Consider the following 22087-nt stretch of genomic DNA (forward strand, 5'->3'; position numbering starts at 1 on the left):
ATATATATATATACATACATACATACATACATATATAATTTTTAATGTAGTTTAAAATGGGTATAAGGTGGCAAAACAAATGACAGGGTGAGAGATTTATGTAATGTTGTAGCTGGGAATTGTTCTCATATTGACATATTTTTCTGCAAGTATTGATGGTTCCTCCGATCCCTCTCTCTGCTTCTTTTGGTCTTTAGGCACCAGCCCAAATTCCCTCATTACTCCCCTCTATCCCTCTCCAGGGATCCAGGTCCCAGACTGGGATACCTATTTTATCCCAGTTTTCCTCATCCCCTACCTAGACTATTCTCTGGCTGCCTCCCCAGCTCTCCCCATATTGTAATCAGAGATTCAGGCTCTGAAGGGGGCCTCTGGGACGGAGCAAAGGTGCATGTTCTTTCGAAGAACCTGGGCCTCCCACTTCCCTGCCCTTTGGTACTGGGCCAGCACCAGTGTACTGTTCGGGAGTAGGGAAAGACCATGCTAGGATCTGTAGGAAGGAGTTGAAAGGCTGGCAGATGTGTCCTGAAAAGAAAGCCTGGCATGGGGCCCAGGGGAGGGACCCCTTCCCCTAATCTTCTCTCCAGGAATCTCTGGCTTTGGAACAGGATGGCTGTCGTTAGGTTGGGGGTGGCGTCCAAGCTGAGTGCATGTCCTGGGCCACCAGCCAAGAGAACACGATGTTCCCAAGTGTGCTGGCTGCCGCCCTCTAGGGCTGGCCGCCTCCCAAACCGCTGCCTCTCCAACCTCCCTGCCCCACATTCCCTGGCTGCCTCCACCGGCTGCCTTGGCCTGCCTCCTTCCTCTGCTTTGACGTCACCATTGTCTCCCGCCCCCTCTTCTCCATTCACAGCGGCAGAGCCTGGTTACTGAGGGGACGGTGAGGTAGGATGACCTGGGCCTTAGGAGTGGGTGGAGGCTGCTGGAGTGCAGGACCTTTTTTTCTTTGTAAAATACCGATGTGGAGGTGGGCGAGCAAGGACTGCCTGGGACAGGGCAGATCACACCTAAATCTCCTGAGGAGAGCTGGGGAGGAGAAAAACTGTTTGCAGAGAAGAGGTTCTGGAAGTGACACAACCATAGAGCCACAGTATATGGGGGTGGGTTGGGCAGGAGAGCATCAAGGAGATTGAGAATCTATATCCTTGTTTTTTGTTTTCTTGCTACGGTTTTTCTGGGTTATTTTATAACACCTCTGTGTCCCAGCTTTTCCACAGAGCCCTCCCTCTGTCCCTTTTGCTCACCCAGGGGAAACACCATTGTTAAGGAAAGCTTAGGCCACGTGATAGTGAAGGGCAGGCACCCACATCTGACTTTGGTAGCAGCTGCCTGGGAGCTGCTTCACCTGCTATCCATGGTTCCATGAAACCCTGAGAGGAACTGCTGTACTTATTACTGTCTGGATGAAGGAGCTGTGTAACAGAATTTCTCCTGGATGCAAAGGGGCATTTTATTCTCCCAAATCAAGCTTCTACTTTCTCTTTAGAGCTCAGTGCTCTGCTCTACCCTTCTTTAAAGAAATGACAATTTTTCAGCCCCACTCTCCACCTTCCTTACCTCCCACACCTATCCATTTTACAAACAAAATTATCATTTTGTCATGTTTATCAATCACCTATCATGTGTTGAGCTCCTGTCCTGAGCACTAGAGAGTACAGTGACTGAGATATGAAGTCCCAACTGGGCCCCCAAATCTTTTCCTTTTCCAAGCAGTGGGGACACCCCCCCCCTTTCTGTGTCTAGTGCTCCAGTTGGCCACTTGTCCTTGCTGCCCCCTTCCTCCCTCTGTAGTCCTAGCTTCCTGGCCCTCTCTTTTGGGGCATTCCTAAGTGTGGATGTCTCTGGAGAGAAGCACTAGTCACCATGTAGGCTGCGGGGAGACCTATTCTCTGATTGGCTGTAGAAACACCTGTCATTGTTTCCCTTCATAACTTCCATTGGCTCTGGCTGCCCCTTTCCTTGTCTGTATTCTCCACCCACTCATCCTCCAGTCACACGTGGACCCTCAGTTCAGTTGCCCTTTCAGAATTTGAAGTGTCAGAGGATGGGTTTAGCTTCATTATGTATGATGACAAGGTTGGAGAGAACCCAGGAAAGATCAAGCCGGATTTCGTTTGTCCCTGACAGGGTCCAGCCATTTCATCGAGTTTGGTCCAGCTCCCAAGGTCTGCCTTCCTTTTCCCTTCCTACCCCTGGATAGGCCAAGTTGTCCTGTTTTGTAAGGCTGGGCAGATCAGGAAGTAGACTTTCTTGAGCACTGTGGCCTGGGCATTTTCCCCAAAAAGGGCCAGCTTACCTCCCCTCACTTCCCTTCCATTATTCACAGTGCAGGTGGTCCTGTGTCCATTGGGCGGTGTCTGCACCCTTCAGTCCAGTGCCAGCACCCAGGTCCACGTGCGCCCGCGTGTGTGTGTGTGTGTGTGTGTGTGTGTGTGTGTGTGTGTGTGTGACACAGCCCTGACCTCAGTGGGGGCCAATAGCCAATCAGGCGCCAGGGAGTGATCCCTAGCCAATCGGGGGCGGGGCCTACGGCTCTGCAGGCCGGAGGCCAATGAGGGGCAGCGCCTGGCATTATGCAACCCGCCTCCGGGGGCCTCTCAGAGCTTCTACTCGGCTGCTGGGTGGAACGGCATCGAGCAGGCGGCTGGAGGGCGCTCACACGGCCAGGTAGGTATTTCTGTGGCCACCCCGTAGCCAGTCTTCGTCCCCAACCCCGGCCGGCGCCCCTTCCCATCTGATGGGTCACTTTCAGTCCAGGTGCTCAGACAGCACGACACTAATTTGTTTTGCTGCCGTCCACCCCTTCTCTGGTCCTGGGGACCTCGGTACTCCTCACCACGCTACACCGGAGTCCTCACTCCTGACCCGCACTCCTTTCCTCCAGCTTTCCTCCCCGGTCCTACCCATCTTGGCCCCACAACAGACCCACAGCGGCATGCCCCCTGTCTCCTCTCTTGTCACTGGGGGGTCTTCAGGTTTGCATTGGCAGCAAGACCTCTTCAGGGTTTTAGCGCTCCTCGTCCTCCCCCGCCAGTCCCTGGCCCTGCGCCGCCCGTGATGTCAGCCCTCTTTGAGCAGGAACATCCCGTTCCCAGAGCTAGTTCCTGCTGTTGGCCACAGCTTTCCCTTTCCTTCTGGCGCTCGAAATGCTCGGGGATAGGGGTGTGGAAGGACGGGGACGGGGAGAGTAAAAACAAAACTATGGTATGGCTGTTGTGTGTTTCCTGCTCAAGCCTCCAATGCTGGGGGCGGGGGGGCTAGAAAAGTAAGAGACCGAGGAGAGAATTCCTGGATCCTTGACGAGGGCAGGTGCCGGCTTTAGTCTTGTAGTCAGGAGGTAGACAGAGAAAGAAAGGCTGTGTTGTCTTGACTAGAATGGGATCTAGATGAGAGCGAGGCTAGGGTTTTTTTGCGCGAGCGCCGAGGGGATTGTGTTTCGTCCTGGGGAAGCCAGACCAGCCTTTGGAATCCCAGTAGGCTATCCCTCTTCAAACCTCCACTGGGCCGTCCTGGGACCTAATTCTTATTAGGGGTGGGTGACCCGGGTCAAACCTGCCCAAATGGGAATGGGTTGTTCCTCCACTTCCGTAGGGAAATGGGGGAGGGGTCGCCCCTTCCACCCTCCTGTTGGTCCCTCCAGCAACCGCTGAGCTCAGCAGCTGACGTCGGTTTCCTTGGCGACCGCAGCGGCTGCGGAAGCGCGCGTGGTGGGGCCCAGCACGTCGGTGCGCATGTGCAGCGGGGGTGGTGCCGCCCCTGGATAAAATTAGCCCGGAAGCCTAAATATAGGAGGCGATCAGCTCTCCCAAAAACTCTGCAGCCTTGGAGTCCCAGGTCTAGTGGGGGCCTTATGGGAACCTGGGAATGTGAAACGTTCAGGTTTTGGCCTACGGCCATAATTCTAGTCCATTGCTCAGGCTCCACTTACCCAGGCCACTCTGGCAGGGAATGTGGGGGAAGGCCCTAGAGAGATCCATTGCGCAGCTGCAGCACCTTTAGGAGGACAGAAACAGAATTTACCTTGGCTCCCTATTGGAAGCCCCAGGCCTGAATCCCAGGAATGTGGGGCAAGCAGGGGAGGGGCTGAATGAAGTTGGCAGGTGATACGGGGTAAATGGGTAAGCTTTCTACAAACTCTCCTTTTTGGCCTCCCCTTCTAGGTGCTGGCTGTGATCATTCTTAATCCTCAGAGACAGATCCCACCTCACTCCCTCAGCCAGGCCTCAAAGCCCCCTTGGGGTGTTCGTGGTGGCATCTCCACTCTCTGTATTTTCCTGTTCTCCTCCACATGGCCTAGACATGAGTGTCCCCCTGGAAGGGGCTGATGGGGGAGGGGACCCCAGGCCAGGAGAAACCTTTTGTCCTGGAGAAGTCCCATCCCCTGGCCCCCCACAACACCGGCCTTGCCCAGGCCCCAGCCTGGCTGATGACACCGATGCCAACAGCAATGGCTCAAGTGGCAATGAGTCCAATGGGAATGAGTCCAGGGGTGCATCCCAGCGGAGCTCACATAGCTCCTCCTCTGGCAATGGCAAGGACTCTGCCCTGTTGGAGACCACTGAGAGCAGCAAGAGGTATGTATGTGTGCTGTGAAGTTGGGGAGTGGTCTTAGGATCAAGCTGAGGTAGGTGACAGGCGCCAAGCTGCTGGTCACCTGTCCCTCATCTTGGGCTGTTGCTTCTTCTCTAGCACAAACTCCCAGAGCCCATCCCCACCCAGCAGTTCCATTGCCTACAGCCTCCTGAGTGCCAGCTCAGAACAGGACAACCCTTCTACCAGTGGCTGCAGGTTTGTGGGGTGAGGGCTGGGGGAGAGATCTGGGGTATGGACCATACTCTGGGATTAATGTCTGTATTCCTTTTCCTCTCTTGTTCCTGCAGCAGTGAACAATCGGCCCGGGCAAGGACCCAGAAGGAACTCATGACAGCACTTCGGGAGCTCAAGCTTCGACTGCCACCAGAACGTAGAGGCAAGGGCCGCTCTGGTACCCTCGCCACACTACAGTATGCATTGGCCTGTGTCAAGCAGGTGCAAGGTAAGTGGTGCTTCCTGGGAGGGACTGGCCAGGGTGTGGGCTGTTGTATATAGGGGTCAGTCTCCTTAATGAATGCTGCATGCACATCCTCATCTTTCAGCCAACCAAGATTACTACCAGCAGTGGAGCCTGGAGGAGGGTGAGCCTTGTGCCATGGATATGTCCACCTATACCCTGGAGGAACTAGAGCACATCACATCTGAGTACACTCTTCGAAACCAGGTCTGCTGGAGTCTGGCCCCTCCAGCCTGATGCACTCCATCCCCACTCCCACAGCTCCTGAGTCTGCCCTTGTTCTTGCCCTCCTGTTAGGATACCTTCTCCGTGGCTGTCTCCTTCTTGACAGGCCGAATTGTCTACATTTCGGAGCAGGCAGGTGTCCTGCTGCGGTGCAAGCGGGATGTGTTCCGGGGTGCCCGCTTCTCAGAGCTCCTGGCTCCCCAGGATGTGGGTGTTTTCTATGGCTCCACTGCCCCATCTCGTCTGCCCACCTGGGGCACTGGGGCCTCTGCAGGTGAGGTGTCCCAAGTGCTTTTGGGGAGAGATGGGTAGCCCAAGGAAGCTCCTGTTGTGAGGGGTCAGGGAACACAGGCTTTCCATTGCTGGGCTCTTTTTAGTCCATGGAAGAGACGGGGGTGTGCTTATTACCTTCCTCATCTATCCCAGGTTCAGGCCTCAAGGACTTTACTCAAGAGAAGTCTGTCTTCTGCCGTATCAGGTAGGTTAGGAAGGCCTTTCCTTCCTATGTCCTCCCTGTCATCGCTGTGTGGGCCATGATCCTCATGTTGGAGAGGTGGCTGTCTTTCCACTGAAATTCTCTAATGTGCCTTTCTTCCTTGCTAGAGGAGGTCCTGACCGGGATCCAGGGCCTCGGTACCAGCCATTCCGGCTAACCCCATATGTGACCAAGATCCGAGTCTCAGATGGGGCCCCTGCACAGCCCTGCTGCTTGCTCATTGCAGAGCGCATCCACTCGGGTTATGAAGGTGGGCAGGTCAGGGGCCTGGCTAGGTGTGTGTGTGGGATGGAGGGAGGAAGAATTTTCCTATTGGTTGAAGCTGAGGTACAGAATGAGAGTCTGGGAGACACCAGTTAGGTTTTTGGTTCAGGAGGTGATAGAAGGATGCTGTTCAAATTGGCGTTGGAGGGAGGGCTGGATGAGAAACTTGGGCTGAGAAAGGATGAAGAACACCGTGGTGGTTCTTAGTGTTATTACTGGTTTGAGGTGCAAGAATGGCCCAGACCCTCTTTGTGGGTTGTAAGGGTGAGGATAGCTGTGAGGATTGCCAGCCAGGCTGAGGCCCCAGGCAGGGAAGAGGGCTGAGGAGTTGTTCCATTTTGGACAAATCTAACAGCGCATGTTCTGTGCTTCAGCTCCTCGAATACCCCCTGACAAGAGGATCTTCACCACGCGACACACACCCAGCTGCCTCTTCCAGGATGTGGATGAAAGGTGAAATCAGGACTTGAAGGAAAGGGGGTGGCTAGGGCCAAGGCTCTGGTCACCCTGACGCTTTCTTCCATTACAGGGCTGCCCCACTGCTGGGCTACCTGCCCCAAGACCTCCTGGGGGCCCCAGTGCTCCTCTTTCTGCATCCTGAGGACCGGCCTCTCATGCTGGCCATCCACAAGAAGAGTGAGTTTCTCTCATCCTGCTCTTCTTCCCTTTGACCTCTGAGATCTCTGCTGGGATGGCCTCTCCTTTCTCAGCTTTCTTTCTCACTGACCCGTACTTTATTTCTCATTCCCTTCAGTTCTGCAGTTGGCTGGCCAGCCCTTTGACCACTCCCCTATCCGCTTCTGTGCCCGCAATGGGGAGTATGTCACCATGGACACCAGCTGGGCTGGCTTTGTACATCCCTGGAGTCGCAAGGTGGCCTTTGTTTTGGGCCGCCACAAAGTACGCACGTAAGTGACCCTAAGTAGCACACGGGATGGGTGGGAGGGTGGGACCAGGACTGAACTTACCCTTGTCTACTTTACAGGGCACCCTTGAATGAGGATGTGTTCACTCCCCCGGCCCCCAGCCCAACTCTGTCCCTGGACTCTGATATTCAGGAGCTCTCGGAGCAGATCCATCGGCTGCTGTTGCAGGTAGGAATTGAGTGGTGGGAATTGATGGGAGGGACTTGAAAGGCAAAGAGTGTGAGAAGCAGGTATAGATATCTAACTCATTCTTTTCTCTGCTGCAGCCTGTGCATAGTTCCAGTCCCCCTGGGTTTTGTGGAGTTGGCCCTGTGGCATCCCCTGGTCCTCTTCATAGCCCTGGCTCCTCCAGTGATAGCAATGGGGATGATGCTGAGGGGCCTGGGCCTCCTACTCCAGTGAGTGACCCTCTTTTACTTCACCCCTGTGATTTCCCATTTTCCTGTTCTCATAATCAGGATTGTCAGTCCTGGAGCTTTTTCTTGTACCCTCTTCCTTTTCTGCCCTGCTTTTTCCTCCTTGTCCTAGGTCTCCAAATCCCACTATTAGTACTTCCTTGTTTTGTGTGTTTGGGTCCTGGCATTGGTCAGGTGCCCTAATGTTGCCTGCTGCTCTGGTGTATCCCACAGGTAACTTTCCAGCAGATCTGTAAGGATGTACATCTGGTGAAGCACCAGGGACAGCAGCTTTTCATAGAGTCCCGGGCCCGGCCTCCACCCCGGCCTCGACTCCCTAGTAAGTTGGTGATATTATAGTTGGGGTGAGAAGTGAGACATGTGGCTGCCCTGACCTTCACCCCCAACCTATTTACCTTTTTATGTCCTTGCCCTAGCTTCAGGAATATTCAAGGTCAAGGCCCTTCCCTCACTGTCCCAAGACCCAGAGCTGGAGACTGTCCCTGCTCCCATTCAGGCCCCATTAGCCTTGGCCCCTGAGGAGGTTGAGAGGAAAGAAACCTCCAGCTGTTCCTACCAGCAGATCAACTGCCTGGACAGCATCCTCAGGTTAGGCCCATCTTCACCATCTCCCTCAGCCCTGCCTCTGTTCCACCCAGAGTCCTGCCCTTATTCCCTCTGCTGCATTCATCATCATCAGGTACCTGGAGAGCTGCAACATCCCCAGCACGACCAAAAGAAAATGTGCTTCCTCCTCCTCCTGTACTGCCTCTTCAGCCTCTGATGATGACAGACAAAGGACAGGTCCAGTCCCTGTGGGGGCCAAGAAAGGTAAAGACCCCATGCATACCTGGCTCCCACTGCCCTGACCTACCCCGGTGACCAGGGGTCTCTACAGTTCTGCCTTTGGACCCCCACCTTTATGTGTCCTCTCCCCCTCCCCTGCCTTATGATCTCCAGACTCCTTCCTACTGTCCCTCCTCCTCTTCCTTGGGACCCCCTGTCCTGACCTCACAGTGGGGTGGGGTGGTAACTGGTGACATCTCTCCGCACAGATCCACCGTCTGCAGTGCTGTCTAGGGAGGGGGCCACTCCTCGGAAGGAGCCAGTGGTGGGAGGCACCCTGAGCCCGCTTGCCCTGGCCAATAAGGCAGAGAGTGTGGTGTCTGTCACCAGTCAGTGTAGCTTCAGCTCGACCATCGTTCATGTGGGAGACAAGAAGCCCCCGGAGTCGGGTATGGGCGTGGAGAAAGGGGGGCAGTTCCTGGACTCCACTTGGTCTCCCAGCCAGAGCTCCCTCCTGCTAGCCTTTCCCCTTTCCCTCCAACCCCTAATGGAGAGGAGGCTTCCCTTTTAGTCTGGGGCTACTGCTGCTTACTGTCTGCCTGCCATCCTGTGCTGCTTGCTCCTCCCCTGTTCTTCCTATATTCTTAACTGTAAATTCTGGGGTAGGGTTGGGGGGCTCTCATTCCTGAGGTGGTGATCACAGAGGGTCTGAGGCAAAGAATATTGACCCTGAAAGGGTCTTTGGGTACTGACCTTAAAAACCTCTAGGAAGGGCAAGGGGTGGGTGTTCCTTCCAACAAGAGTTGTAAAGGTATCACCCCTGGCAGTTCCTGGCAGGGCAGTGGCTATTGGAAGGGACTGAGTAGTTTCTGTCCTGGGACAGCTTTGCATGAGAGGAGGGTCCAGGGACAGCCCTCAGCAGGAAGGTGGTCAGGAGATACACAAAGGGCCCAGGCCTGGCTGTGGGGCAGAGGCAGGGAGACAAGGCTGTTGGCAGGGAGGGTGTGGTGTGGACGTGTTGACTCCTGAGATGATTCTGATAACCTTTTCCCATCTCATCTTCCTCAGACATCATCATGATGGAGGACCTGCCTGGTTTAGCCCTGGGCCCGAGCCCCAGTCCAGCCCCAAGCCCCACAGTAGCTCCTGACCCAGCCCCAGATGCCTACCGCCCAGTGGGCCTGACCAAGGCTGTGCTGTCCCTGCACACACAGAAGGAAGAGCAAGCCTTCCTCAGCCGCTTCCGAGACCTTGGCCGACTGCGTGGACTTGACAGTTCTTCCACAGCTCCCTCGGCCCCTGGCGAGCGAGGTAGCCTCCTGGGGCTTCCCTGAGCTTTCCTCTGCCCAGTTTAGGGCCAGACTGTTAGGGATGGGTCTTGAAGGAAATGTTTCTGCTCTGGGGGACCCAGGCTGGTGCTGCTTCCACTACTAGGGCTCTGCCTAAGGCTAGGTCCCTTGCTAGCCTCTCCCCTCCTAGACACTTAGATGGTCAGGTAGAGCTGCTCTGTTCCAGGTAAGCTACTTCAGGCATAGCGTAAGGGCAGGGACAGGAAGTATGCTCTTCTAGGACTCAGTTGTCACTGATTAAGAGATCCACATAGACTGTGGGCCAACTCTGGGTGGGATTAAGGTTTCAAGGGGAAAAGGAAGATAACCCCTTCCAGCTGCCAAGGGAGGCCCTGCATAGATGTACAGGTCGTTACAGAACTCCAGGCTCAGGCTCATGTTTTCCTGCCCACCTCATTACTCCATTGCGAGCTAGGCAGATCACAGCCTTGAATGGCAGGAGTATCCAGGCTGACAGTGCCTGCAGGATTTTGGCAGATGGACTGGAACCGCCTGCCTACTCACCGGACCCACTCTGCCTCTTCCCATCTGCCAGTGCCTCTGTCTTTTGCACATATCCATCTTGACCCCTCATGTGCCCTTGCCTTTTTCTGACTCCTTCCTCAATAAACCCCCCTGTCCCTGGCTGCTGTGATTCTTCCATGAAGGTGCCGCCACCTCCCGAGTCCCCTGTGTTCTGTGTGGGCTGAAAAATCTCTCTCTGGGGCCTTTGCCTGCCCTCTCTTTGGTCAGTGTGTCAGGGCAGTTGGGGTAGCAGGGGCACTAACCCCCAGGCTGAGGCCCAACTAACCCTAGTCTCTCCCCACAGGCTGCCACCATGGCCCCACGCCCCCCAGCCGCCGACACCACTGCCGATCCAAAGCCAAGCGCTCACGCCACCATCAGACCCCCCGGGCTGAAACCCCCTGCTTTGTCTCCCACCCCTCACCTGTACCCCCCTCTGGCTCCTGGCCACCCCCGCCAGCCACTAACCCCTTCTCAGCAGTGGTCCAGCCCTACCCCCTCCCGGTGTTCTCCCCTCGAGGACCCCAGCCTCTTTCCCCCGCCCCCACCTCTGTTCCTCCTGCTGCTTTCTCTGCCCCCCTGGTAACCCCAGTGGTGGCCTTAGTGCTGCCTAACTATCTGTTCCCCACCCCATCCAGCTATCCCTATGGGTTACACCAGGCTCCTGCTGAGGGACCTCCTACCCCTGCCTCCCACTCGCCTTCACCTTCCCTGCTGCCCCTGCCCCTTAGCCCCCTGCACCGCCCCGACTCCCCACTGTTCAACTCAAGATGCAGCTCTCCACTCCAGCTCAATCTACTGCAGCTGGAAGAGCCCTCCCGCACTGAGGGAGGTGCTGTTGCTGGGGGCCCTGGGAGCAATGGTGGGCCCCCACCTTCCGGTGAGGAGCCTGTGGAGCCAGAGACCAGACTGGTGAGCACTGACCCCCTGCACGTCAATACCAGCCCCTGAGCCCCTTCCTGCCTTGGAGTCTCCTGGGCTGGTATCTCACCTCCTGGAGTCTGTGATGGGGTGGCAGATCCCAGCTAAATTTTTGAGCAAGGCAGAAATCAGCTGCCTCCTATGTGAAGGAACAGTCCTGTCTGTCTGACAGGTGGTGAGGACATCCCAGAAACTTGTGAGAGTGCATCTGCTATTTGGAGAGGGTCCAGCATCATATCCCTCTTCTTCACCAGCTCTCTTCTCTGTTTGGCCCCGTCATGGAGTGAGGGGCAGAGATCATTGGGTTGCGTGCGTGTGCCTCTCGCACCACCCCCATGGAGGTGGTTGAAGGGAAGCCCAGGTGCTGACTCCTCCATCCTCCCTGTTCTGCTCACCTTCCACTCCTCTTCAGGTGGAGGTAACTGAGTCCTCCAATCAGGATGCGCTGTCTGGCTCCAGTGACCTGCTGGAGCTGCTTCTCCAAGAGGACTCTCGCTCTGGCACAGGCTCTGCAGCTTCAGGCTCCCTGGGTTCTGGCTTGGGTTCCGGGTCTGGCTCAGGCTCCCATGAGGGTGGCAGCACGTCAGCCAGCATTACTCGTGAGTGCCCATCTTTCAGCACTTACCCAGAGTAGGATAGTGACTGGGGAGGTGGGGGGCCAGGCACCATCTTGGCTGAGCCTGACATGCTGGACATGTGTCCCTTGAGGGTGGCCTGGTGAGGCCTTGGGGTGTGCAGTTTGGCTGGCAGGTTCCATTGGCCTACCCCTTGCTCCACAGGCAGCAGTCAGAGCAGCCACACAAGCAAGTACTTTGGCAGCATTGACTCTTCAGAGGCTGAGGCTGTCGCTGTTCAGGCCCGGGCTGAGCCTGGGGACCAGGTCATTAAGTATGTGCTCCAGGATCCTATCTGGCTGCTCATGGCTAATGCTGACCAGCATGTCATGATGACCTACCAGGTGCCCTCCAGGTGAGTTCCGAGGCCACCTCTGCTGCCCTGTCAGAGGTAGTAGGGAGGCTGGCCTATTTTTGCTGTCCAGCTAACTTGGGGTTCTCTTTTCTGGGTGCATCTCTGAACTGAAGGTTTCCATCCTACCCTCAACCCCTTGGAGCACTCTCTTTTTGTCTCCTGGGCTACCAGGTTTTCTGATCTTAGATGCTCCCTCGAGTTCAGGGGAAGAGCAGGAGGCCCAGTGGGTGGGAACTGGTGGTAGAGGAAGGCGGCCAGTCTCATAGGTTCCGGTTCTGGCTCTGGCCCTGGATCCCAGCTTCTGCCTCTTTCCTCGCACAGGGACACAGCCTCTGTGCTGAAGCAGGACCGGGAGCGGCTGCGGGCCATGCAGAAGCAACAGCCTCGGTTCTCAGAGGACCAGCGGCGGGAACTGGGTGCTGTGCACTCCTGGGTCCGGAAGGGCCAGCTCCCTCAGGCCCTTGATGTGATGGTGAGAAGTTAGGGATAGAGGGGAAGGAGAAATAACTGAGTTCAGGTTCAAGAGATAGAGGCTAAGGGCTGGATTGCAATGTCTTTGGATCATTAATTCTGAAGGACATTAATCCTACTAGGTTTTCTGCTTGATTATGTAGTACTGAACCACAAGAGTTTTTGCAGAACTTTCTGAGCCCATCCCATGCTGCTGTGCACTGTAACTATTCCATATGGGGTTTCAATAGAGGGTACATATATTTTCCAACCTTGTTGGACCCCAAGGGCATCTGTTTGACTTTTTTGTTTGTTTTTGAGACAGGGTCTTGCTATGTAGTTCAGGCTGTCTGTGGACTCACTATGTAGCCCAGGATGACCTTGAACTTAAGTAGTCCTGCCTCATCCTCCCAAGTGCTGGGGTTACAGACGTGCACCACCATGCCTGGCTTTTTTCTCTTTTTTTGGAAGACATTTTTTTGGTAGCAGTTTTACATTAATAGCAAAATTTTGAGGATTGTACACATATTTCCTACATGTTTCCTCAACACACATACACAGATTTCTCCTCATATCAGCATCCATCACCAGAGTGGTTCATTCATTAATAATTAATGAGCCTACATTGACATTATCACCTAATGTCTATAGATTACATTAGGGCTCATTCTTGGGGGTTGTACTTTGTATAGATTTAGACAGATGTGACATGTACCTTGTGTTATGGCACAGTAATCTTCCATGAATTCCAGGAAACCACTTTTTTTTTTTTTTTTTAATGCTGTCTCCATTGTTTTGTATTTTCCAGTTTGACTTGTTTCTTAGGAGTACATTTTGGGAAGCATTGTTGGGATGTTGTGGGGTGGGGATCTGATCCGGCAGCTTTGCAGTAAGGACTCTGCCTGATTCACTTGTATCCCCTTTTTCCTTCCAAGGCCTGTGTGGACTGTGGTAGCAGCACCCAAGACCCTGGCCACTCTGATCACCCACTCTTCTCAGAGCTGGATGGACTGGGGCTGGAACCCATGGAGGAGGGCGGAGGCGAGGGTGAGGGTGGTGAGGAGCCCCGGGCCCAAGCTGAGGCCAAGATGTCAGGCTCTCAGGATTCATCCATGGAGGAGGAAGAACAAGGAGGTGGGAGCTCATCCAGTCCAGACTTACCAGCTGCAGAAAATGGCACCAGCTAGACTCCATTTGGGAGCCACTTCCTGGTGTCCTTGAAAGGCTTCCTTTTCCCATGTTGCTCCTCCCACATGGCTGGACCAACTAGTAGGAAACTGCCCCAGCTTCTCCCGCTGTAGGGGGCAGGACCCCCATCACCAGTCCAGGATCCAGGGGCTGCTTTTGGCCTCTTAGGGAACAGGGGTGGAACTTTTCAGCCCAGCCCAGAGGAGTGAAGAGTCCTTTCTTCTGGGTAAAGTTGCTGATAAGCTGCTGAAATGGTCTCCAAATCCCAGCTGAGCCTGAATCTGGTCCCCAGGGTTGGGGCTGCACTTATTTATTGGGGGAGACAGCTAGCTCTCCTGCTTCTTCCCCAGATGGGAGAAGGGGAGCCTGGGGCCCAAGCAGAATCCAAGGGTTTGAACCCCTAGCTGCTCCAGGGTGGAGGAAGTTGGTGGACCATGGAGTCCCTGGTGCTGCCCCTCAGGTGGGACCCAGGCGTTCTCAGCTGTACCCTCTACCAATGGCATTTGTGTTTTTGATATCGTGTCTGTTATTTTTTAATACAAAAAGAAAAAAAAAAGACTTTGTGGAATGAAATTTTTGGGGTTTGGGTGATGGGAAGAGTGCCCCCGCTTCCGGAAAGGTTAGTGGGGTGGGCAGTCTGTGTGTGTCGCGTCCCCCCGCCCCAGCCCCATTCCTCTGCTCTCATCTCCCTTTCAGCCAAAGGCCTTGCTGAGCCTAATTCTATACCTGATTCAGACCCTGCTGCCCTCTCTACCATCGCCTCAACCGGGTTTGCTCTGGAAGGACAGATGAGCCCACTTGTCTAAAAGGGCTCTGGCAAACTCCAGCTGTGACTCTAGGGGGAAAAGCCCGCTAAACCCTGCGGTACCCTGAGGCAGTAGAGGGTGTTTAGATTCTCTTTTAGTTTCCTGCTCAACACAGAGGAGGCGGTCCTTCAGCGAGGCAGCCTAGGTAGCGAAGGTACAGGGATGTGCACCGTTTGTTTGAGTTGGCCCAAAAAGATGTTGGGGAAGAAAGGGAAGGCAAAGCATCAACCTCAATGCTCGGCATCTGAAAGGGAATGGGGAACCTGGGGGCGGGTAGAGTCAGTGCAGCCTTTATTTTACTTGTTGCAGCGCGTTGTCACATAACAATAACTGATCTACCTCAGGTGAAGGAGTACTTGCCATCGGCGCCGTGGCTTAGCTGGTTAAAGCGCCTGTCTAGTAAACAGGAGATCCTGGGTTCGAATCCCAGCGGTGCCTAAGCTTGTTGCGGGAGTCAAGTTATTGCTGGGAGCCCCCCACCTCTGGAAAGATTTACGACGCCCATTACTTAAAAAGGTTCTTGCCAAGTCAATCCCTACTTCGAGGGCTGTCCCGTTCATACTAGTGAACTTTTACTATGAATTTGGAGGTGATTCGCTTTGCTTTCAAAATGATAAGTTGACATCCCATGCCGCAGACCTCAGAGGCATGGGAAAAATGGGTTAAGGTTCCGGCTCGTTTTGTTGGCGCTGTAGTGCGGTTTGGGAAAAAAAGGGTGCGTCAGGAAACTGCGTGTTAGCGCCAAGTCATGCGCATGCGCAGAGTAGTTTCAAGGCTTTTTAAGGTGGGGCAGGCAGAAGGCGGGCACGTTGATAGGCAGCTATAGTTGTACAGGCACAGGCCTCCACGTGGCTGTGATGGCCGAGTGGTTAAGGCGTTGGACTCGAAATCCAATGGGGTCTCCCCGCGCAGGTTCGAATCCTGCTCACAGCGGTAGTAGTTTTGGCAACGGACATTGCTGCCTCCAGAGGGGGGAAGTGCATTTTATAGTCCTTTTTGAGTGAAGCTGGAACCCGACCAGCGCGCCAGCGCCCTCTTGGGAAACTCAATCTCTGGCTGATCTGCAAAAGCCTTTTTTACCGACAATTTCTATTCATTACTCTAACTCAGGTGGTTTCTAGGGGCAGCTCAGCAATCGTATTACCTTCCCCTAACCCATTCACCTTCCTATTCTCCTATACAACTAATTCATTCCTTAAAAAACAACAACAACAACAACAACAGCAACAAAAAACCAACAACCGCCCGACACATATCCCCTCCGTATCGTGCCTTAGATTTTTTTCCTGTTTCACTGAGAAATAGAGCATTCCAAAATTTCCTTCTAACACCCACAATCACAACTACCTACCTGAGGCTGTGACCACACACTCTTCTTCCCCTTTTTGCTATCGTAGGTCAATTCCACCGAACAATGAACAACTTCTACACTGAAGTAGATTCCACATCCCCTCTGGCTTACTCAAAGACATGTCATTTTTCTAAACCGTCACATTTTCCTCTACTGGATCATTCCCATCAGCCTACACACATTGTAATTTCTCCACTTAGAGCAAACAGAAGCCGGCCATGGCGGCGCACAGATGCAATCTTTGCACTACAAGGCCTGACCCTGTCCCAAAACACAAAAATAAAAAACAATACTACAGACAAACAAGACCACAGGAGCTGTCTGTTACGACAAATGTGTCTCCCAAAACGTCATCTCAAAATCACATGTAGATCGGAAGTGGAGACATTGGGAGATAATTTGTATTAGATGAAGTCATGAGTGAGGCCCTCTAACAGAGCAGGTTTATGAGCAGAGGGAGGGATCCGACAAGCACGCTTGCTGTTTCATCATTGGCCGCCGCAGCCATGTTACGTTGCATGGCAAAAGATCTCTTCTAGATGCCGAGCAGAGCCAACACCAAGCAGAAGCCTTGGACATCCCAGGCTCTGTACTGGGGAATCGAACTCAGGATCTTGAGCTTGGGAGGCAGGCAAGGTGCCACTGAGCAAACTTCTATTCTTTAAAATCATCCTGTCTGTGGTACTGAGTCCTTGCAAGACAACAGATTAAGAAACTACCTTGAGCCAGATGTGGGTGGTGCACGTCCGTAATCCCAGTAGGTGAGGTAATTCTACCTCAGCTACTTAGTGAGACCCTGTTTAAAAAAAAAAAAAAACCCGGACCAAACCAAACCAAATGCCAAAAAACAACGCCCCCCAAGAAAAACCTACCTTGACCCCACACACTCTTCTATTAATCTATGTCTCTGCTCCCCTCTACAGCAGGCTTGAGTTCTTTCATACTCAGAGTCTCTCCATTGAGGTATCCTCACAGACATATGAACCATCCCTTGTTAAGGTTACCAAATGTCCATCACATTGCTAAAACCACTGATCACTAGTTAGTTGTGGTTGACAGATGCTTGTCTTCTCCTCTTACAAGCACCCTCTTCAAAGCCAAGAGCGAACACTGTAATCTCAGCACTCAAGAGGCTGAGGCAGGAGGATCACTGTGAGTTTGAGCCCAGCCTGGGCTATATAGTGAGTTCCAGGTCAATCTCAACTACATAGTGAGACCCTGTCTCAAAAAAACAAACAAACAAAAAGCCAAGAGTGAGGCTGTGATCCAGCACTCAGGAGGTTGAGACAGGAGGCCATAAGTTCAAGGCAGCTGACCTGAGTTCAAGGTTGGCCTGGACAACATAGCAATCTATCTCAGTAAATGGAAAAGCCATTTATTCCCTCAATTTATTAGACTAAAAATTTTAGAATCATCTCTGATTCTTCTCTTTTGGGTCAACATTGAATCAAGTCAGCAATTTATTTTAAAATATGTCAAAAATGTGGCTACTTGTCACTATCTTCATCCTTACACCCTGATCTAAACCACTGTGGCCCTAGATTACTGCAATATTTCCTAGATTATTTCCTGGCTTCTACCCCTCTCCTGTTTTGACCTGGGGAATTAAACCTACCTGTTGGCATGGAGCTACATCCTCAGCCCTTTTATTTTTTATTTTGAGACAGTCTGCCCAGCTCACTCTCTGCTCGCTGTTCTCTTGACAAGCTAAGCTCACTGCCACCTCAAGGCCTTTGTGTTAACAGTTCCTTCTGCCTGGCATGCTTGGCCCCAGCCTGCCCCCTCACCTCTTAACTTCTGCCTTCTTAACAGTCCTTCCAGAATCAGACCATCTGAGATGACACTTCTCACTTTTTACTCCTTTTTCTATTTTGTTTTTCTCCATGGCACTTACCAGCTGCCAAATGCTGTTTTTAAGTAATTAAATTTATTGTGGTATTGTATGTTGAACCCAGGGGTATTTGACCACTGAGCTACATCCTGAGCCCTTTTTATTTTTTGTTTTGAGATACAGTCTCAATGAATTGTCTGTGCTAGCTGTGAATTTGCAACTCTTCTGCCTCAGCTTCCTGAAGAGCTGGGATTATAAGGCAAGTGTCATGGTGCCTGACCAAATGATATGCTTTATATAATATACATTGACTGTGTCCTTACAAGGCATGTCTGTAAGGACAGATACCAACGCCTGTTTTGTTGGGGGTTGGCTATGTCCCTCTGGAGGGCAAAGAAAAAGCCTAGCTCACAGTATGCAACCTATAAAATATGTGCTAAAGAATGAATATCGAGGTTGTGGGTCCTTTGTATCTGGGGGGCTCACAGCTTCTCAAGTGCTTTTGCTGCCTCTTCTCTTCTGACTGGGCCTGTGTTTCTTCCTCTCTTTAATTTCAATAGCCAAGGTGCACAGGACCTAAGAGGTTGCCTGTGGCCTACAGACCTGTCAGGGTTCTTCCCTTGGTTTGGGAGCCTGGTCCTCCTACTTCCTAGCCTCCAAGCCCCTAGTACTCAACTCTTCAGGGACTCTCCTAAAGAGAGGGCATCCCAAAGAGCCAGCTTTCGTTTTGAAGAACTGAAGAGGAGGAATCACGCTTGGTACCCAGGCCTGGAGAAGTCAGTGGGAGAGGGGAAGCTGAGACTCCACTAGCTGTGCCTTCTGCGTTCCTCAGTCCCCGCCTCCCTGGAGGCCTCCCATGGCTGCACAGAAGCTCCTCTCCTGTCACCTCCATCAGGGTCCACTGTTGAGAAGGCAGCCAGCAAAAGGCTGGAGGCCCAGCTGTCTGGACATGCACTGTTAGGGTACTACATGCATAGTCATAACCAGAACTCTCACAAGCATAGGCCCTCACTGACACAGAGGTGTATGAACTGCATGCAGAATTCTACACCTTTGGACACAGACAGACTGGTGACAGGGATAGGAGTAATCTCACATGTCACACCTACACTAGAGCAATGAACTGCAGCAAATCACCCAGCCTGTCCAGCTAGTCTCATCTGGGGGCAGCTCTAGGTTTTAAGGGCTCGAAGATTCTGCAATTTAAAAAAATACAAAAAGTATTATTCAGAGTGAAACAAGAATACAACAATTTACAAATTGAAAAGCTGACAAGTAAATCAGGATTGGTGGTGCACTCCTCTCACCCAGCACTCCAGGAGGTTGAGGCAGGAGGATCACAAATTGAGCCTAGCCTGGGCAAATTAGTGAGACTCTGCCTCACAAAAAAAAAAAAAAAAAAAGTTTGGGATGTAGCTGAGTTGCAGAGTGCTTCTGGGTTTAATCTCCAGTGCTGAAAACAAGATGGTGATAATAATAATTTAAAAACTAAAACAAAACAAAACAAAACAAAAAACTGGTGTGGTAGCACACACCTGTAATTCCAGAACTCTGGGAGGCTGAGGCAGGCAGGAGGATCAGAAGTTCCAGCCCAGGCTGGGCAATTTAGAGACTCAGTGAGATCCTGTCTCAAAATAAGAAATTAAAAAAAGAGTCAAATGCTGCAAAGTCCAGAAAATTAACTTTCTTGTACTAACTGCCTACCCACCTCTGTAACTTTCCACAGAGTAGCTGTTGGCTCTGTATATTTCATACCTTGTGGCTGTTCTACCACCTAGGTATTTACAGTGCGAAGAGCCCCTGGACACTGTCCTATCACAAGTGCTATCTGCCTGTGCCTCCTCACAACTAGGAACAGTGACAGCAGTCTTCTGGAAGCCACTCCTACACACGGTGGCTAGGCTAAGGTGAGGATACGCAAAAATGACCGCAAATCATGGAAATATATCCTGGGAAACTGCAAATCCAACGTCTCCCCATCTCACCTTCTCCATAACCAGACCCCTAAGTCTGACACACAGAGAGAGAACGTGAAGAGGCAGCTGCAGGAGTAGAGAGACCATTTGGGTAAAAATAGCTAATGTTTGTGAAATGTACAGAAGCCCCTGGCCCTGCGAACATCCCGCCGGTGTGTCCTCCAGTGTCTGTGTAAGAATTCCTGGGCTTTGTTAGCTTCCCAGTGATTTGGCCGGTGCCCTTGAAATTCTTAGTCCACATCTCAGATGTGGTCTTGATCCACAGTTCATTTGAAAGCCTTTTCTTGTAGCCCAGGTAGCTTTTCTATCTTTCAAAATGAGCATTTCATGCCTTTCTCTTCTAACAACTCTTGGCACCGTCAATGTTGGTGGGAATACGCAAGACCTTCCAATGAGGATGGGTAGATGTCAGTTGTGGGTGCAGAAAACAGCGTCAGCAGCAGGGAAGACCCTCAGCAGTGAGGGGGGCAGGTGTGGGTCAGCACTTATGGGAATGGTGAAGGCTCTTCTGAAGAACAGTGGACCAGGCAGGGTAGGACACCAAAGTAATGTATTTTTTTTTTTATTTTTAGTGGATGAGGGGATGTCTCACTATAACCTTGAACCTCTGGGCTCAAACAATTCTTCTGCTTCAGCCTTCTAGAGGAACTGAGACTACAGGTCAGTACCACTGTGCCTACCTACAAAGTGATCTTTGAGACAGAAGTCAGATAACACAGCTTTGCTGGTGAGATTTCTGCTGGTTTCCCATTGCACTTAGACTGAAACGCAAGTGCCTTAGGACCCTCTGTGGCCTTGTGTAATAGGCCAGGCCTCTCCTGTCTTGTCTCTACCATTCCCAAATTCTCCAGCCCCTCTTTCTCTAGCTCCCACCAGCAAAGCTTTTTCCTATCTCATGGATTTTTAACCTGCTGTCTCTTTTCCCTGGACTCCTGCCTGAAAACACTGGGTCCCGTTATCACCTCTTCCTAGAAGCTGTCTCTGACCACCACAACAGCACTATGCTCTATTAAGGCCAGGAAGGGATGGTCTGCAATGGTTCATGTGGGTAGAACTCCAGCCTTATAACCATTTGAGATTATTCTGTAATATTTTCTATTTTTTTGGTTATTTTCTGTCTTCCCAGTGTAATGTAAACTTCAGGAGCACCCAGACCGGGCATGCCTTCTACATCTCAGTATACAAGATATACTCAGAGTACAAGATGCACGGAATAAATATCAACTTAGTGAGTAAATACAGCAGCTACCCCCACAGACATACAGATGCCCAAGTTGTTTTGCAATTTCCTTCTGGGCCCATTGTCAAGGCTGAGATCGAGGAGAGCATGGCTTGTCATTGACATAATCCCAACAGAGATCCAGACTCTAAAAGTAGGAGACAGAGCAGGTTGAAAGTAGGAGACAGAAACCAGTTACAGAGACCCAGACCCAGAGATAAAGACCAAGATACAGTAAGACCAGTAAGACCGGGATCCAGCCTCCTCGTCCCTGAGACCGGCAGCGGCAGGAGACAGTGCCGGGAGAGGGGTGGAATGCGCCGGGAGAGAGCGGACGGACGCCCGAAGCAGCGAGTGTGGGACCCGCGCCGCCCGATCCCCGCTCCGCGGGCAAGACGCGTGCTGGATCAAAGCGGCCGGGAAGGGGCGGAGCGGGGAGGTGTCTGAACGCGGAGGTGCGAGAGCGCGAGCTTCCCAGGGGTTGGCAGGAGCGTGGGAGCGCAGAGTCCGGGAGGCGACAGAGACCGAGAGACCCAGAGACACACAGGCAGAGAGATAGGAAGCAAGTCGAGAGATTCGAGAAGGCCAGATTTGGAGAGCAGAAGCAGAGACCGTAGAGACTTCTAAAAACCCAGAGCAGAGAGACCTCCAGCAGCGGTCGCTAAGAGACCTGGAAAGAATGTGGGAGACGGAGTCACCGAGAAGCCTTCAGAGACCCGAAAGATGGCGAGACAAAAAAGGCTCAGGCCCTTGGGAAAAGGAAACGCGTTTTAGAGAATAACAAATTAGAGGGAGAGGAAGAGAGGCGGAAAGAAGAGCAAGGGATTTAGAGTGAGGAGGGCGGGGAGAACTCTTCCTCCCCGCCAAGAGTAGAGAGGACCCCCGGGCAGGGATCCGAGTCCCACGTCCTTTCTCAGGGTCACGCCTGTGAAGGTGCAGGCCAGGGGTGGAGGGAGGGCTGTGGAGGCTGCAGGACCCTCAAATTAGGAGCAGGGGCATGTGGGCACCTAAGAAATTAGGGTCTTAGAAAAGAAAATTCGGGTCTGGAGCCGAAGCGCCTAACTTTGCAAGAGTTAGAAGCCTACATTTCCCACTAGGTAGAAATGGTGAAACAAATACGCCACATTAGAAGTAAAATCAAGTAAAATTGAAATCGAAAATTTCAAGTGCATTGGCCGGGAATCGAACCCGGGCCTCCCGCGTGGCAGGCGAGAATTCTACCACTGAACCACCAATGCCTCATCTACTTCTCCCTTTCATAGTATTAACTTTGAAGGCAGCTGAGGCTAACTTGCCTGGGCAGATAGCTGAGTTCGCAAGCCCAAAGAGAGGAAGGCCCTCAATGGTTCACTTGGGTGGAGCTCCAGGTCTTTTTTCCTCC

General features: G+C 52.4%; 1 protein-coding gene and 3 non-coding genes across 5 annotated transcripts in view; 3 read left to right on the forward strand and 1 right to left on the reverse strand.

Moving 5' to 3' along the window:
- Nucleotides 1-13875, forward strand: part of Per1 (period circadian regulator 1) — a 15273-nt gene extending 1398 nt beyond the window's left edge. The window contains exons 1-23 of one of the 2 annotated variants that reach the window (XM_010614929.3): nt 375-2667; nt 4161-4574; nt 4690-4788; nt 4881-5035; nt 5136-5257; nt 5348-5549; nt 5702-5753; nt 5879-6021; nt 6410-6488; nt 6565-6671; nt 6790-6943; nt 7021-7129; nt 7228-7359; nt 7591-7696; nt 7794-7965; nt 8057-8187; nt 8412-8591; nt 9211-9453; nt 10300-10907; nt 11329-11515; nt 11696-11885; nt 12207-12357; nt 13271-13875. In XM_010614929.3, coding sequence (XP_010613231.1) covers nt 4300-4574; nt 4690-4788; nt 4881-5035; nt 5136-5257; nt 5348-5549; nt 5702-5753; nt 5879-6021; nt 6410-6488; nt 6565-6671; nt 6790-6943; nt 7021-7129; nt 7228-7359; nt 7591-7696; nt 7794-7965; nt 8057-8187; nt 8412-8591; nt 9211-9453; nt 10300-10907; nt 11329-11515; nt 11696-11885; nt 12207-12357; nt 13271-13522 — 3849 coding nt within the window. In that variant the 5' untranslated portion in view covers nt 375-2667; nt 4161-4299 and the 3' untranslated portion in view covers nt 13523-13875. Of the gene's footprint in view, nt 1-374; nt 2668-4160; nt 4575-4689; nt 4789-4880; nt 5036-5135; nt 5258-5347; nt 5550-5701; nt 5754-5878; nt 6022-6409; nt 6489-6564; nt 6672-6789; nt 6944-7020; nt 7130-7227; nt 7360-7590; nt 7697-7793; nt 7966-8056; nt 8188-8411; nt 8592-9210; nt 9454-10299; nt 10908-11328; nt 11516-11695; nt 11886-12206; nt 12358-13270 lie in introns of those variants that run through there. The other variant, XM_010614930.3, reaches the window with a different exon arrangement.
- An 818-nt stretch (nt 13876-14693) lies between these two features.
- Trnat-agu lies at nt 14694-14767 on the forward strand. The gene has a single exon. It is a non-coding gene; the product is annotated as a tRNA-Thr (tRNA).
- Nucleotides 14768-15180: 413 nt separating this feature from the next.
- On the forward strand, nt 15181-15262 carry Trnas-cga. The gene has a single exon. It is a non-coding gene; the product is annotated as a tRNA-Ser (tRNA).
- A 6611-nt stretch (nt 15263-21873) lies between these two features.
- Trnag-gcc lies at nt 21874-21944 on the reverse strand. The gene has a single exon. It is a non-coding gene; the product is annotated as a tRNA-Gly (tRNA).
- Between the last annotated feature and the right edge of the window lie 143 nt (nt 21945-22087).

The sequence above is a fragment of the Fukomys damarensis genome, unplaced genomic scaffold, assembly GCF_012274545.1.
Source record: "Fukomys damarensis isolate Sample0158 unplaced genomic scaffold, DMR_v1.0_HiC HiC_scaffold_13, whole genome shotgun sequence".
Lineage (NCBI taxonomy): Eukaryota > Metazoa > Chordata > Mammalia > Rodentia > Bathyergidae > Fukomys > Fukomys damarensis.